This window comes from Pristiophorus japonicus, chromosome 10, assembly GCF_044704955.1.
Source record: "Pristiophorus japonicus isolate sPriJap1 chromosome 10, sPriJap1.hap1, whole genome shotgun sequence".
Taxonomy (NCBI): Eukaryota; Metazoa; Chordata; class Chondrichthyes; family Pristiophoridae; genus Pristiophorus; species Pristiophorus japonicus.
Window position 1 is genome coordinate 102,761,928 of NC_091986.1, and position 17,570 is coordinate 102,779,497.

Consider the following 17,570-nt stretch of genomic DNA (forward strand, 5'->3'; position numbering starts at 1 on the left):
GGGGGAGGGGGTGAGAGAGGAGGGGGAGGGGGTGAGAGAGGAGGGGGAGAGAGAGCGGGGGAAGAGAGGGGAAGGGGGAGAGAGGAGGGGGGGAGAGAGAGCGGGGGAAGAGAGGGGAAGGGGGGGAGAGAGAGCGGGGGAAGAGAGGGGACGGGGGGGGGGAAGAGAGGGGACGGGGGGGAGAGAGAGGAGGGGGGGTGAAGAGAAGGGAGGGGGCGGTGAATGGACCCTGGGGGAGGGGTGGGAGAGAGGGGAGGGGGCGGTGAATGGGCCCTTGGGGAGGGGGGGGGGTAAGAGAGGGGAGGGGGCGGTGAATGGGCTCTTGGGGAGGGGGAGGAAGAGAGGGGAGGGGGCGGTGAATGGGCCCTTGGGGAGGGGGGGGAAGAGAGGGGAGGGGGCGGTGAATGGACCCTGGGGGAGAGGTGGGAGAGAGGGGAGGGGGCGGTGAATGGGCCCTGGGGGAGGGGTGGGAGAGAGGGGAGGGGGCGGTGAATGGGCCCTGGGGGAGGGGTGGGAGAGAGGGGAGGGGGCGGTGAATGGGCCCTGGGGAAGGGGTGGGGGTGGTGAATTGGCCCTGGGGGAGGGGGAAGAGAGGGGAGGGGGCGGTGAATGGGTCCTGGGGGAGGGGGGGAGAGAGAGGAGAGGGGGCGGTGAATGGGCCCCAGCGGGGAGAGGGAAGGGGGCGGTGAATGAGCCACGGGAGGGAGGGAAGAGGGGTGGGGGGAATAACGGGTGTAAATCCCGGCCAGTTTGGGCCGTTGTGTAGTACGTGGGTGGCTGCCAAAGGCATCGAGTCTCAGCGTGGAGATTACAAACGGCTTTATTCCTCACTGCACGGCTGCTTGTTTATTACTTTCACTGTTAACTTCGTGTTCCCTGTTTTTCTTTTCAGAAGTCCATCCCCCGTTTCCACCTCTATGTGAACACTTTACAAATCGAGCTGTGCATTTGTTTTACAGTCTGACAAGATGAGTGCTGGAAATACTCTGTAAGTTATGGAGAAGAGTGGACTACAGTTCAGTGTGGATTTCAGTGTTTAGTTTTGCCGTATTGCCAAACCCACCTCAAATCAGGAGGCAAACTCTTCAAAATCATGCGATTTCATAGAGAAATCATGTTACTATTTTCTTTAAACATAAGCCAATGTAGATTAACAGTTGGTTTATAAACCTAATTAATGGCTTATTTAATCTCTTAATAGGTCGCAGCTCTTTATAAAAACTATTACTGTATCTAAAAATGCTTTACAAAAAACCTTTAAATAATCCTACCTGTTACTACCACGTCGCTATGTTTGGGTACTCTTGAGTTTCGGACGGGTGAAGGAGTTTCGAGCGGGTGATTCTTCAGTATTGAGTAAGCACAGAATTATTGAATTATAAACAAAAATTAAGACTTTGTAATTCCTGGTTTTTCAAAGATTCAGTGAGGCATGTAACAGCGCTAATGATATTGATGTGGGGTCTGAAGGTGGGTGATATTTGGGCTCAAACTGCAGTGGGCTCGGTACACAACCCTGTCACTGGAGTGACAGCCACAGCCCTGCTCTGCAGCTCAATGTCTGCCCTATAGGCTATCAACGATGCCTCCGCAAGATCCTACAGATCACCTGGGAGGACAGACGCACCAACATTAGCGTCCTCGACCAGGCCAACATCCCCAGCATTGAAGCTCAGACCACACTTGATCAGCTCTGCTGGGCAGGCCACATTTTCCGCATGCCGGACACGAGACTCCCAAAGCAAATGCTCTACTCGGAACTCCTTCATGGCAAACGAGCCAAGGGTGGTCAGAGGAAACGTTACAAGGACACCCTCAAAGCCTCCCTGATAAAGTACGGCATCCCCACCGACACCTGGGTGCCCTGGCCAAAGACCGCCCTGAGTGGAGGAAGTGCATCCGGGAGGGCGCTGAGCACCTCGAGTCTTATCGCCGGGTGCATGCAGAAAACAAGCACAGTCAGCGGAAGGAATGCACGGCAAACCTGTCCCACCCTCCCTTATCCTCAACGACTGTCTCACCTGTGGCAGGGACTGTGGCTCTCGTATTGGACTGTTCAGCCACCTAAGGACTCATTCTAAGAGTGGAAGCAAGTCTTCCTCGATCCTGAGGGACTGCCTATGATGATGATTACCACTCCCATCACAGCACCAACAACTGCCTGTGCCGCCTTCAATGAACAAAGTAATACTGTGTAAGATCCTCACTGACCTGCTGCGCCTGCTCAATATTTCCTGAGCGCTTCCGACCATGTGCTCCTAAGCTGCAGAATAAGTTTGGCAAAGCCACCAAGGAGTTCCTGAAACAGTTCAATATGCTGAGCTCCCGCTTATAATTTATTTTTAATACAAATATTTTCCCTCACAATTCAAGGAAGGAAAGCAGCCCACCATTTGCGGGCTCCAGCAATGCGAGCCATGAATCGGGGTGCACGCAAAGAGAGTGCTGGGTGCACGCGGTGCAGGAATGGAACATCTGCTGTCGAACGTTCCAGTCCCTGTGCATGTGCCCTTGGGGAGTGCTCCAATCCCCGTGGCCCATGCTGAGAAGCACTGACGCTGAGTCATCATTGGCGGTCTTTCAAAATCGAGAAAGACTTGCTTCCACTCTAAAAATTAGTTCTGAGGTGACTGTACAGTCCAATACGGGAATTACAGTCTCTGTCACAGGTGGGACAGACAGTCGTTGAAGGAAAGGGTGGGTGGGGAGTCTGGTTTGCCGCACGTTCTTTCCGCTGCTTGCGCCTGGTTTCTGCATGCTCTCGGCGATGAGACTCTAGGTGCTCGGCGCCCTCCCGGATGCACTTCCTCCACTTAGGGCGGTCTTTGGCCAGGGACTCCCACGTGTTGGTGGGGACGTTGCATTTTATCAAGGAGACTTTGAGGGTGTCCTTGAAATGTTTCTTCTGCCCACCTTAGGTTCACTTTCTGTTTAGGAGTTCCGAGTAGAGCGCTTGCTTTGGGAGTCTGTTCGCATGCCTGACGTAAATGTGGCCCGCCCAACGGAGCTGGTCGAGTGTGGTCAGTGCTTCGCTGCTGGGGATGTTGGCCTGATCGAGGATGCTAACGTTGGTCTGCGCACATTGAGTCTGAACTCTTAAGTCATAGTCAACATCTTCACTGAGGCGTACGAAAGCGTGGGCCTTACACTAAATATCCGTAAGACAAAGATCCTCTACTAGCGTGACTCCGCCACACAGCACCACCCCCCAGTCATCAAGATCCACGGCGTGGCTCTGGACAATGTGGACCACTTTCCATACCTCGGGAGCCTGTTATCAACAAGGGCAGACATCGACGATGAGATTCAACATCCCCACCAGTGTGCCAGCGCAGCCTTCGGCCGCCTGAGGAAAACAGTGTTTGAAGATCAGGCCCTCAAATCTGGCACAAGCTCATGGTTTACAGGGCTGTTGTGATACCCACCCTCCTGTATGGTTCAGAGACATGGGCCATATACAGTAGACAGCTCAAATCACTGGAGCAATACCACCAACGATGTCTCCGCAAGATCCTGCCGCCGAGTGCTGCTGTGTTGTTCAACTTCTGCCCAGCGTCTGTGCATCAAAGCGATATGATGCAGTATTAAATTGGTCTGCTGCTGGGCGATGAAACCAATGAGAAATGTGTTACTGCAAGAATGCAAGGTTTCGGTGTTGGATTGTGAGTTGAGCAAAATTTGAATTAAAAATCACGTGTTTCATGACTAATTCGCGAGAGTTAGTATTACTGGATTTGTTTTGTCCTTTTGAGATTTTGGAACGTGCCACTTTAGTTATGAGAGCTGTTAAGGGGATTAACTGGGGTTGATTGCGCCTTGAACAACAGTTGCTTCATTGTGGAAAAACACCCTGTACTGTGATATCTTTCCAGTTCTAACAACCACATCCCTTGGGCTCTAAGAATAAGGCTGGTGATTTGTGTGAATTTTTATGTCTATTTTCTGTGCAGATTTTCAAAGAACTGGATTGAGACTTCACAGGCTTAGTTACATTGGCAGGGCCAGCTCAAGGGACACCTATGAATCCTGTCTTTAGGATCCTGTTGGGGAAATTGATGGGATTGAAGGCCGATAAATCCCCAGGGCCTGATAGTCTGCATCCCAGAGCACTTAAGGAAGTGGCCCTGGATATAGTGGATGCATTGGTGGTCATTTTCCAACATTTTATTGACTCTGGATCAGTTCCTATGGATTGGAGGGTAGCTAATGTAACCCCATTTTTTAAAAAAGGAGGGAGAGGGAAAACAGGGAATTATAGACCGGTTAGCCTGACATTGGTAGTGGGGAAAATGTTGGAATCAATTATTAAAGATGAAATAGCAGCACATTTGGAAAGCAATGACAGGATCGGTTCACGTGAGCATGGATTTATGAAGGGGAAATCATGCTTGATCAATCTTCTAGAATTTTTTGAGGGTGTAACTAGTAGAATGGACAAGGGAGAACTAGTGGATGTGGTATATTTGAACTTTCAAAAGGCTTTTGTTAAGGTCCCACACAACCGATTAGTGTGCAAAATTAAAGCACATGGTATTGGGGGTAATGTATTGATGTAGATAGAGAACTGGTTGGCAGACAGGAAGCCAAGAGTAGGAATAAACGGGTCCTTTTCAGAATGGCAGGCAGTGACTAGTAGGGTATCGCAAGGTTCAGTGCTGGGACCGCAGCTACTTACAATATACATTAATGATTTAGATGAAGGAATTGAATGTAATATCTCCAAGTTTGCAGATGACACTAAGCTGGGTGGCAGTGTGAGCTGCAGGGTGACTTGGACAGGTTAGGTGAGTGAGCAAATGCATGGCAGATGCAGTATAATGTGGATAAATGTCAGGTTATCCACTTTGGTGGCAAAAACAGGGAGGCAGAATATTATCTGAATGGCGGCAGATTAGGAAAAGGGGAGGTGCGACGAGACCTGGCGTCATGGTACATCAGTCATTGAAAGTTGGCATGCAGGTACAGCAGGCAGTGAAGAAGGCAAATGGCATGTTGGCCTTCATAGTGAGAGGATTTGAATATAGGAGCAGGGAGGTCTTACTGCAGTTGCACAGGGCCTAGGTGAGGCCACACCTTGAATATTGTGTACAGTTTTGGTCTCCTAATCTGAGGAAGGACATTCTTGCTATTGAGGGAATGCAGCGAAGGTTCACCAGACTGATTCCTGGGATGGCAGGATTGACATATGAAGAAAGACTGGAATTTAGAAGAATGAGAGGGGATCTCATAGAAACATATAAAATTCTGACGGGATTGGACAGATTAAATGCAGGAAGAATGTTCCCGATGTTGGGGAAGTCCAGAACCAGGGGTCACAGTCTAAGGATAAGGGGTAAGCCATTTAGGACTGAGATGAGGAGAAACTTCTTCACTCAGAGAATTGTGAACCTGTGGAATTCTCTACCACAGAAAGTTGTTGAGGCCAGTTTGTTAGATATATTCAAAAGGGAGTTAGATGTGGCCCTTACGGCTAAAGGGATCAAAGGATATGGAGAGAAAGCAGGAATGGGGTACTGAAGTTGCATGATCAGCCATGGGCCCAGGGAGTGGACAAAGTAATGCAAACAGTATACTTATAGACCACCTTTTTCACACCTGTGGCCCTCAGGACTCGAGGGAGGGAAAGAAAGCAAAAGTAGGCTTGTATTAATCTTAGTCTCATGCTACATAATTAATTGTTCTAAGTAACTGAGGCACTTTATTAAGAAAACTATGGGTTAAAATATTCCTCGGATTTCTTTAATGTGAATTAATTCAATGTTTTGTAATTATTACAGTGAAGATGAGAATACTTTTAACATTTTGATTGCAACTGACATTCATCTTGGCTATTTGGAAAAGGATGCCATAAGAGGAAATGACACCCTTGTTACTTTTGATGAGATTTTAAGATGCGCGCAGGAAAATGAGGTATGTTACCAGTAACATTGATAATGTTGGAGAATTGTACCAGGTATCATTTTATAAGTCAAACATAATTGATTTTAAAACTCTGCTTCAGAAATAAGTATGGTTTGGTACACATGACTGATTTTCCTGTAACAGTTTGAAATTAAACTGAATACTGCAAGTTTAGCCATAATCTTACAATTCATACTCAATTCCTATACAATCACAGGAGACTGCAGTTTGTCTGAAATTGAACTATTTTAACTGTAGTTAATGTTATAATAATTAGCTTTGAAAAAGGAGCTGATTGAATCTTTAGTAAAGAGAATTAAATAACAACTTGCATTTATGTCATCATCATAGGCAGTCCCTTGAATCGAGGATGACTTGCTTCTACGTCAAAAAGTTCACAGGTGTTTCAATGAAGGACCTAAAACTCCAGGTCCTAAACTAAATTTTGAAGGGTGGAAGATGGCTGTGCATGGATTTTAACATGTGGTGACCGTTGCACACCAGCCACCACACGGGCTTGACAGAGCTAGGTCTTGGTCCAGTGGCAAGAATGAACCAAGGAGACTGGAGACCAGCTCTGCTGCACGGACCTAGTGAGCACACACATCGCAGTGTGGGCTGGCCCGTGCTGCCCCTGGGCCCTCGCTTCTTCTGGGCCTCGAACTCATGCCTCTCCTGGGCCCCGATCACGTCCCTCTACAATATCGCGGTGCTCCTTTGCTTCAACCTCGCCGCTCCTGCTGTACCTGCCCTCGCTCCAATCACCGACCTGGATCTTGGTGATGTCCAATCCAGTCGCCCTCTTCACTGCCATTGCTCTCCTGCTCCATCACGAGCTGCTCCCTGGAGTAGTACGCCGCCACACTGCTCCTTCTGCTCCCCGGCCTGCTCCGATGGTGCTCGCAGGCCAGGGACCGCTCAGACTGCAGGGCCAGGCTGCCATGCTGCTCCTTCCGCTCCCTGGCCTGCTCCAAAATGATCCCAAGATGTTTCATCGAGGTATGAGGGAATGGATGCTGAACCGTGGAAGGAGAGATTACGAGAGATATAAATAGAGAGAGTTCAGAGGCTGTAAGAGGCAATAGAAATGGGAAGCACTGAAGTATTGGAGGGATTTAAAGCCAAGAATGGGTCAAATTTAGGTGAAGGAATACAAGTAACCTTTTTATGACATTCATGCTCAATTGCTTAGGTGTAGCAAACTTGAAAAAATGTCAGTTAGATTATTGTAATTAAAAGCTATTTTATTATTTTCTTTTGTTCACCATCTTAGAGAATAGTTGGCTTGATTTTACTAGTGCTGCTCTGAAATTGGCTGCTCAAAGCAGTGTAGGTAACGTCTGAAGATCCCTTTCTCTGGGGGAAGCCATGGAGCTCTGCTACCTTGCTGAAATGAGAACTCTCCTCATAGTACATTCTCTCTCTCTCTCTCTCTCTCTCTGTATGTGTATGTGTGTGTGTATATATATATATATATATTATAAATAATAATAAATCCTACTCCAACCCATTGTGCCACTGTCATTTAATTAACCTAAAGTTTAGTTGAGGTTATACTTATTCATAGCTAAAGTGAAATTTACATTTGACTTTGTTTTACCTGCATCAGCCAAAATTCAGAAAACAATTTATTTTGTTCCATCTCTGTCCACCACCTAGGTTGATTTTATACTGTTGGGTGGTGATCTCTTTCATGACAACAAACCCTCCCGTAAGACATTGCATACCTGTATGGAGTTATTGAGAAAATACTGCATGGGCGATAATCCAATACAGTTTGAAATCTTAAGTGACCAGTCGGTTAATTTTGGTTTTAGCAAGTAAGTACTTTTTAAAATACATTTACGGTAATGATTTATTCACTTCAGTTTTCCTATCATTTAAGATAATTAAAGTAAAACTTTTGCCAAATGAGTGATTACAGGGAATCTTACAGCACTCAGAGACTTGGAAATTGCCAAATGGGTGATTACAGCGAATCTCGTAGCACTCAAAGACTTGGAAATCTAAGTGCGCTTGCCATTTATTAAGTTTTTTTGAATTTTGCATTGTTATTTTGTTACATAATAAATTTAAGCACAAATTGTAGTGGATTGACTGGGTAGCTTTAAATTCAATATATGTTCTCGGAACAATGAAAACCATGTGGGATGATTTCCTCTGTTTACTTTTTGTAGGTGAATCCTAAATGAATTCTCATACACGTAGAAAAATCATTCACTTACAAACAACTAAATAGATGTTGGTTAAAATACATACAAATGTATGGCATGAACCAGATATGGTGTTCAAAAGTGGTTCTTGCTCATAATAGCATAACACTTCCTTACTGCACATTCTTAGTTTATGTCTATCAGAGCTTAGGATCTGTATGCTTCAACTATAGTGTTGAAACTTTGCCCTTGTGAATATTTACTGATAAAAATATGATATGCCTCATTCTACCTATGCTGATTTTGCTCTATTTCGCTTCGTACTTGCCAGTAATTTGTGCCCTGCATGTCAAACAGAATTCATTCACATTTTTACAAAGGGTGCATGATAGTTCCCTCAATGTGAAATAAAAGAACAGCTTTTAAATATGTTATATACACAACTCGAACAAAATAAAAGAAGAAAGTTGATTACGTCAGAGTATAGTTTGCTTCTCATTTTTCTACAAGTGAATCTAAACCATGGCTAAGATTTTAATTTTTTTTTCCCCATTTGTGCTGAATTAGCTGATCTTTGCTAGAGTATTGGTCAGAGCAATACAGTTGACCTCCATGTCCTGGGTTAGGTAATGTGATTCCTGTTGGAAGTGCATTTGTGTGGAAAATCAAGTGAGGATAGAATTGCGTTCAACTGTGATGCCCTTGTGGTTGAATATACTGCAACTGATCACTGTCAAGACTCATCCTAAATAATACTGGAAGAAGTCTGACACTATTGAAATCGTACCCTATCAAGGACCAAGTGTCTTGAGTAAGGGAGGGGAACATTTGGCAGATAATAGACTTTTTAACAAAAAATTATCGGCCCGAACTTGGTGGAAGCTAAGGACCGCTGAGAGACCTGACGGTACTTTGGACGGGAGTTTTGTTAAAAAGTCATGGACTGACCGCCCGGCGGCAAAAAAAAGACTTAGGCCATGAATCTGGACGGCAGCGGGCAGGAGCTCCCAATCTCAGCGGCAAAGGCAATCCTTGGCAAAGTACTGCCGAGGATTGAGTCGGGCCCAGGGAGGGGGTAACACACACACACTCAAAAATTTATACAAAAAAAAGCACCACTGGAAAAACTTCAAAGGACCCTATCCACTTGAAACGCTGTAAAAAAAAAAAATTAAAGAACAGAAGTTTACTAACTTTTTGCAAGTCTTCATACTTACCATTGAGGTTAGACCTGCCTCCATGCCACAGTTCTTCCCCCTGCTGCTGCCGAGTCCCGCCTGGAGCAAACTGGCAACTCGGCGGGCGGGAGGACACTGGCACGCGTTGCGCACTGGCGGATGTCAGCGGTCTTCCCTCCCCGCCGGCGGGAGGCCGCAACAAAATGGGCACCAAGGGGAGATCGCCCAGAAAACTCGGCGGCAGCAGGCAGCAAGTCCACCAAGTTCGGGGCCAGCAACTTTATATTTCTCATTATTGGTTATCTTACATTGTTTTTTTTTCAGATTTCCCTGGGTAAACTATCAGGATGGAAATTTAAATATCTCTATTCCAGTTTTCAGTGTTCATGGTAACCATGATGACCCGACAGGGGTAAGATTTTTGTTTCTAATTACTTTACACATTGAAGTTGTAATGTTTGATCACATATTGGTCAGTATACTTGGCTATTGTATTAAGTTTGGTACATGGCATTTGCCTTTCATTAAAAACTAATACTTGCATAAGAACATAAGAAATAGGAGCAGGCCATTTGGCTCCTCAAGCCTGCTCCGTCATTTAATAAGATCATGGCTGATCTGATCATGGACTCAGCTCCACTTCCCTGCCTGCTCCCCATAACCCTTTATTCCATTATCGCTCAAAAATCTGTCTTATCTCAGCCTTAAATATTTTCAATGACCTAGCCTCCACAGCTCTCTGGGGCAAAGAATTGCACAGATTTACAACCCTCTGAGAGAAGAAATTCCTCCTCATCTCAGTTTTAAATGGGCGACCGCTTATTCTGAAACTATGCCTCCTGTTTTTAAGTATGAGTGGAAATATCCTCTCTGCATTTACCTTGTCGACCCCCTCATTTTCTTATATGTTTCAATAAGATCACCTCTCATTCTTCTGAACTTCAATGAGTAGAGGCCCAACCTACTCAAACTATCTTCATTAAGTCAACCCCCTCATCTCCAGAAGCAACCTAGTGAACCTTCTCTGAACTGCCTCCAATGCAAGTATGTCCTTCCTTAAATAAGGAGACCAAAACTGTACGCAGTACTTTTGGTGTGGCCTCACCAATACCCTGTACAGTTGTAATAGGACTTCTCTGCTTTTATATTCCATCCCCCTTGCAATAAAGGCCAAGATTCCATTTGCCTTCCTGATTACTTGCTGTACCTGCATACTCATTTTTGTGTTTCATACACAAGGACCCCCAGGTCCCTCTGTATTTTTCTCTCTTTTTAAATAACAATTTGCTTTTTTATTTTTCTGCCAAAGTGGATAACCTCACATTTTCCCACATTATACTCCATCTGCCAAATGTTTGCCCACTCACTTAGCCTGTCAATAGCTCTTTGCAGATTCTTTGTGTCCTCCTCACAACTTGCTTTCCCACCCATCTTTGTATCAGCAGCAAACTTTGCTACATTACACTCGGCCCCTTCATCCGAGTCATTAATATAGATTGTAAATAGTTGAGGCACCAGCACTGATCCCTGCGGCACCCCACTAGTCACTGTTTGCCAACCGGAAAATGACTCATTCATCCCGACTCTCTGTTTTCTGTTAGTTAGCTAATTCTCTATCCATGCTAATATATTGCCCCCAACTCCGTGAGTTTTTATCTTATGTGGCACCTTATCGAATGCCTTCTGGAAATCCAAATACACCACATTCACTGGTTCCCCCTTATCCACCCTGCTCGTTACATCCTCAAAGAACGCCAGCAAATTTGTCAAACATGATTTCCCTTTCATAAAACCATGCTGACTCTGCTTGATTGAACTATGCTGTTCCAAATGTCCCGCTGCTGCTTCCTTAATAATGGACTCCTGCATTTTCTCAACGACAGATGTTAGGCTAACTGGCCTATAGTTTCCAGCTTTTTGTCTGCCTCCTTTTTTAAATAGGGATGTTACATTTGCAGTGTTCCAATCTGCTGGGACCTCCCCAGAATCCAGGGAATTTTGGTGGAATGCAACCAATGCATCCACTATCTCTGCAGCCACTTCTTTTAAGACCCTCAGATGCAAGCCATCAGGTCCAGGGGAGTTGTCCATCTTTCGCCCCATTATTTTACCGAGTACTACTACTTTAGTGATGGTGATTGTTTTAAGTTCCTCCCTCCCTATAGCTCCTTGATTATTCATTATTGGGATGTTTCTAGTGTCTTCTACTGTGAAGACTAATACAAAATATTTTGTTCAAAGTCTTTGTCATTTCCTTGTTCCCCAGTTTGGGTGGAGATAAGGAATAACCAGAGGGAAAAGTCACTGGTGGGCGTAGTCTATAGGCCCCTTAACAGTAGCTACACTGTTACACAGAGTATAAATCAAGAAATAATGGAGACTTGTAAAAAAGAAACAGCAATATTAATGGCCGATTTCAATCTTCATATTGATTGGATAAATCAAATGGCCAAGGTAGCCTTGAGGAAGAGTTCATAAAGTGTATCCGAGATGGTTTCCTTGAACAGTATGTTGTGGAACCAACCAGGAAGCAGGGTATCTTAGATCTGGTAGTGTGTATTAAGACAGGATTAATAAATTATCTCATAGTAAAGGATCCTCTAGGAAAGAGTGATCACAGCATGTCTTAATTTCAAATTTAATTGGAGGGTGAGAAAGTTGGGTCTCAAACTTTGGCCCTGATCTTAAATAAAGGCGATTACAAAGTTATGAAGGCAGAGTTGGCTAAAGTAGACTGGGAAAATGTATTAGAGTAAGACGGCTGATAAGCAATGGCAGACATTTAAGGAGATATTTCATAACTCTCAACAAAAATATATCTCAGTGAGAAGGAAACAGTTTTAAGAGAAGGGAGAACCATCCATGGCTAACTAAGGAAATAAAGGATGGTACCAAATTAAAAACAAGGGAATACAATGTTGCCAAGATTAGTGGGAGGTCAGAGGATTGGCAAATTAAAAAAAAAAACAGCAAAGGACGACTAAAAAATGAATAGAGTGACAAAATGGATTGTGGGAGTTAACTAGCAAGAAGTATAAAGCAGGTAGTAAGAGTTTCTACAGATATATAAAAAGGGACGAGAGTAGCTAAAGTAAACGTTGGTCCCTTAGAAAATGAGACTGGGGAATTAATAATGGGGAACATGGAAATGGCAGAGACTTTGAACAAATATTTTGTATTGGTCTTCAGGGTAGAAGACACTAAAAACATCCCAATAATGGATAATCAAGGGGCTATAGGGAGGGGGGAACTTAAAACAATCACGATCATTAAAGAAAAAGTAATCGGTAAAATAATGAGACTAAAGGTAGACAAGTCCCCTGGACCTGATGGCCTGCATCCTAGGGTCTTAAAAGAAGTGACTGCAGAGATAGTGGATGCATTGGTTGTAATCTACCAAAATTCCCTGGATTCCACATAGGTTCCAGCGGATTGGAAACACGCAAATGTCAAGCCCCTATTTAAAAAAGGAAGGAGACAGAAAGCAGGAAACTATAGGCCAGTTAACCTAACATCTGTCGTTGGGGAAAATGCTGGAGTCCATTATTAAGGAAGCAGTAGCAAGACGTTTGGAAAAGCATAATACAGTCAAGCAGAGTCAGCATGGTTTTATGAAAGGTAAATCATGTTTGACAAATTTGCTGGAATTTTTTGAGGTTGTAACTAGCAGGGTGGATAAGGGGGAACCAGTGGATGTGGTGTATTTGGATTTCCAGAAGGCATTCGATAAGGTGCAACATAAAAGGTTACTGCACAAGATAAGAGCTCACTGGGTTGGGGGCAATATATTCGCATGGATAGAGGATTGGCTAACTAACAGAAAACAGAGTCGGGATAAATGGGTCATTTTCCGGTTGGCAAACGGTGACTAATGAGCTGCTGCAGGGATCAATGCTGGGGCCTCAACTATTTACAATGACTTGGATGAAGGGACCGAGTGTAATGTAGCCAAGTTTGCTGATGATACAAAGATGGGTGGGAAAGCAAGTTGTGAGGAGGACACAAAGAATCTGGAAAAGGATATTTCCTTTATGGGGGTCCTTGTGCATGAAACACAAGAAGTTCGTATGCAGGTACAGCAAGTAATCAGGAAGACAAATAGAATGTTGGTCTTTATTGCAAGGGGGATAGAGCATAAAAGCAGAAAAGTCCTGCTACAACTGTACAGGGTATTGGTGAGAACCACACCTAGAGTACTATGTACAGTTTTGGTCTCCTTATTTAAGAAAGGATATACTTACATCGGAGGCAGTTCAGAGAAGGTTCACTTGGTTGATTCCTGAGATGAAGGGGTTGACTTATGAAAAAAGGTTGAGCAGGTTGGGCCTATACATTGGAATTTAGAAGAATGAGAGGTGATCTTATTGAAACATGTAAGATACTAAGGGGACAAGGTAGATGCAGAGAGGATGTTTCCACTTCGTGGGGGAATCTAGAACTAGGGGACATAGTTTAGGAATAAGGGGTCGCCCATTTAGAACAGAGATGAGGAGAAATTTCTTCTCTCCGAGGGTCGTGAATCTTTGGAATTCTCTACCCCAGAGACCCGTGGAGGCTGGGTCACTGAATATATTTAAGGTGGAGATAGACAGATTTTTGAATGACAAGGGAGTGAAGGGTTGCAGGGAGCGAGCAAGCAAGTGGAGCTGAGCCCAAGATCAGATCAGCCATGTTCTTAGTAAATGGCGGAGCAGACTCGAGGGGCCAGTCGACTACTCCTGCTCCTATTTCTTATGTTCAGCATATAATCTAACCATGATGTTTAAATATTTCGCTATATGTAGTTTTTTTATCTATCTTCAAGTCGATAAATCATTGAAACTGTTGGGAACTAAACTATTACTGATTTTTAAATGCGCTGGTAGTCCTTTGAAGAATTAAAAATGTGATGCCTATCAAACTGACTCCTAGTTCTTTGGGGGAGGAATCATGGCATGCGTGTGTCTGTGTGTGTGTCCCATTCCTTGCCGTGCACCATATCTGTGGGTCCCTAACAGTGACCTGATCCCTCTCCCCCCACCCTTCATGAGTTTGGACTGGCTTCAGGCAGAGTCTGTATCGGGAAATGCTAATGAGACCCTCACACTCTTGATGGCCAGGTGGTTCGCTGCCTGCTTCAGCCCTTGATTTATTTTTTTTATTCAGGCTTCACTGTTAGTCACGTGCAAACTGAACCAATCACAGGATTTTATAAGCTTTAATGATACTCCTGTTAAGCCTGTAATTGACGAGACTTGCATTATTGTGCCGGGGTAGCATTGGTACAAGATTTCTAACAATAGCAGGCTGCTATAACTCCATGAGCTGGATTTTTTTCTGTGGTGAGCAAATGGCATCAGACGTTCATTATACTTGCACTTGCCCACAGACTTTATATAGGATTTTGCACTGGAACTTACTGTGAATTAGAGAGGCAAAATGACACAGCATCCTCTATAAGTCATCTGGGACCTGTGAGTACAGGCCAAGCAACCTTATCACTGTAACCAATCAGATTGAAGAATCGTTAATGAGCAGCGCAGAGTCTGCACCAGGAAGTGTCAGAATAGTTAATAGATAAATCAGGTACAGAAATTGAAATAGAGAGGGAAAGAAAGATGGGATTAAGAGCGAGATAAAAGACAAAGAAAAAGTATTTTTAAAGTTATTTAAATTGTTTCATTTTTTTAAATTTCCAACAATAATTAAAATCTGAAGGAAATAAGACTCCACTCTTGTAAAAGTTAATTTTTAGTGCCAGAGATATTGTTTGGCAGTAATTAAGATTTATTACAACATTAAAAATTTATTTGCACTGGAATGGACACTGATGAGTTTAGTGAGCAAGTACAGCAACTTTACACCATAATCAAAAGTTGAATGTTGACCTTTATCTCAAGAAGACCAGAATACAAAGGGGAAGAAGTTATGTTTCAGTTGTACAGAGCTTTGGTTAGACCCCATGTGGAGTATGCATTTGGTTTTGGGCACCGAACCTTGGGAAAGATATATTAGCCATGGATGGGGCACAGTGCAGATTCACCAGAATTATACCAGGGCTTAAAGGATTAAATTATGATAGGTTGCATAAACTTGGCTTGTATTCCCTTGAATTTAGACGGTTGAGAGGTGATCTAATTACGGTGTTTTAAAATTATAAAGGCATTGATAGGATAGACACAGAAACTGTTTCCTCTGGTGAGAGAATCCAGAACAAGGAGGCATAATCTTAAAATTAGAACTACGCCATTCAGGTATAAAACCAGGAAGCACTTTTTCACACAAAGGATAGTGAAAATGTGGCACGCTCCCCCAAAATTAAGATGTGATTGGCAGATTTTTATTAGGTTAGGGTATCAAGAGATATGGTACAAAGGCCGGTAAATGAAGTTGATGCGTAGATAAGCCACGATCTAATAGAATGGTGGTAGAAGGGGGCGGGTGGGGCAGAATGGCCTACTCCTGTTCCTATGTCCAGTATTGTTTCAGAGTTGCTGGCTGGGCTGCCATGATCAAATAATATGGGTGGCATTATGTGTGATGCAGAAACTCTGGAATGGGATTCATTCCCTCAGTATTAACTGCACTGTGTACTTTACTGTACAGAGGCCCCTTCACACAACCATCAATGCGGAATAGTGCTTAGCCTGATTAGAAAACATGTGTTACGCCACACTCCCAATTTTACTGCTGCAGTTGACTCAATTTCTGCTGACTACAGGCCTGGGTTAAAAAAAATTAGACTTGAAGTATTTTGAATGAATGCTCAAAAACTAAGCTGTTTTTTTAGGTGGATATCTCCTTTAAATGTATTCTTAAATTCTGTCTGTTTTTAAAAAAAACAGTATTAAATCATTATATATAGTAAATGCCATTCCACACTTAAATGTCTGGGAAATTTAACCCTAACTAGCTTTATCTGGTAGATAAAAGAATCATAGAAATGCCTTTGCATTTGTGCTGCTGCTAGGAATTTGATTATGTATATATTGCAACTTAATTTGACTGAAACCTTTTCTCTGTATTTCAATTCTGTTTTAGGCAGATGCACTGTGTGCCTTGGATCTTTTGAGCTGTGCTGGATTAATAAACCATTTTGGTCGGTCAATGTCTGTTGAGAAGATTGACATTAGCCCTGTTCTGATCCAGAAAGGCAATACTAAGCTGGCACTCTATGGGTTAGGTGAGACTCTTGAGTTTGGGGTAAACAAAACTATTTACTTAAACTGTAGCTATACAAACACTTTATTATAAATTGCAAGTTTGCTCTTGTCCATTTAAGAAAGAAAGAACTTGCATTTATGTCGTTCCTTTTACATTCTCTGAAGTCCCAAAATACTTTATAGTGAGTTACTTTTGAAATGTTTGAGATTTTAAAAACTTGTTATGTAGATAAACACAGCAGCCACAAGTAGCAAATGGGATAAGTGACCAGTAAATCTGTTGTGGTAGTGTTTATTGAGAGATAAATAGTGGCTCGGACACCAGAAGAACTCCCCTGGCTCTTCAAGTAGCGCCATTGGATTGTTTGCATCCACCTGAGCAGGCAAACTGGACCTTGGTTTAATATAACTTTTGTCATTCTAAGTGTTTTGAGTATGTACAATATCATCCTGTTTTTGAAAATATTTGAAGGTAGTTTCTGGATTCAGCCTACTTCAAACCCAAATCCAAGAGATGAAAGGACAGAATGCCTATTCCACTGTTCTATGTACCTCCCACTCACATCACTCTTCATTTTTAGCATAGTTGCTAAAGCTATTTGCAGATACCATTGGATAGGAGAGATTATTAGAATATTGATATCTGCAAAAAATACTCTGTTACACTTCAATAATGTAGAGAAGTCTGCTTCCTGGCTACTATTTTTTCCATTCATCAATGTGGCTTTTTGTTCAGCTACATAATTGTCCTGACAATGTGGAGGCCACAGACCTTGCTTGGTCAGTCAGCTGTAGTGACAAATATGCTCTTTTGAGTAAGTGGACCCGAATTGATTTGAATATTGTGATATCCACATTACTTTTTCTTGTATATCTGAAATTGACAATTCCCAATATCATTGAACAATGGTCCTAACTACCTGGTCCTTATGTGCCAGGCATGGGACAGCTTTCTTGCACTTTTTCATTTTGTTGCTTTAAACGTCAGATTACACACACACACACACTCTCATATCATCATAGGCAGTCCATCGGAACAGTATTGGACTGTTCATTCACCAAAGAAGTGAGTTCTTTGGTGGCTGAACAGTGCAGTACGAGAGCCACAGTCCCTGCCACACGTGGGATAGATAGTCATTGAGGGTAAGGGAGGGTGGGACAGGTTTGCTGCACGCTTTTTCCGCTGTCTGCGCTTG

At 43.5% G+C, this 17,570-nt stretch overlaps 1 protein-coding gene across 4 annotated transcripts in view; it reads left to right on the forward strand.

Annotated features, from left to right (window-relative positions):
* The window catches only part of mre11a (MRE11 homolog A, double strand break repair nuclease), a 97,575-nt gene that overhangs the window by 31,440 nt on the left and 48,565 nt on the right, over positions 1-17,570 (forward strand). For all 4 annotated transcript variants that reach the window (XM_070891972.1, XM_070891973.1, XM_070891971.1 and 1 more), the window contains exons 2-6: positions 893-988; positions 5,778-5,910; positions 7,561-7,721; positions 9,557-9,644; positions 16,253-16,394. In XM_070891972.1, coding sequence (XP_070748073.1) covers positions 969-988; positions 5,778-5,910; positions 7,561-7,721; positions 9,557-9,644; positions 16,253-16,394 — 544 coding nt within the window. In that variant the 5' untranslated portion in view covers positions 893-968. The remainder of the gene's footprint in view (positions 1-892; positions 989-5,777; positions 5,911-7,560; positions 7,722-9,556; positions 9,645-16,252; positions 16,395-17,570) is intronic.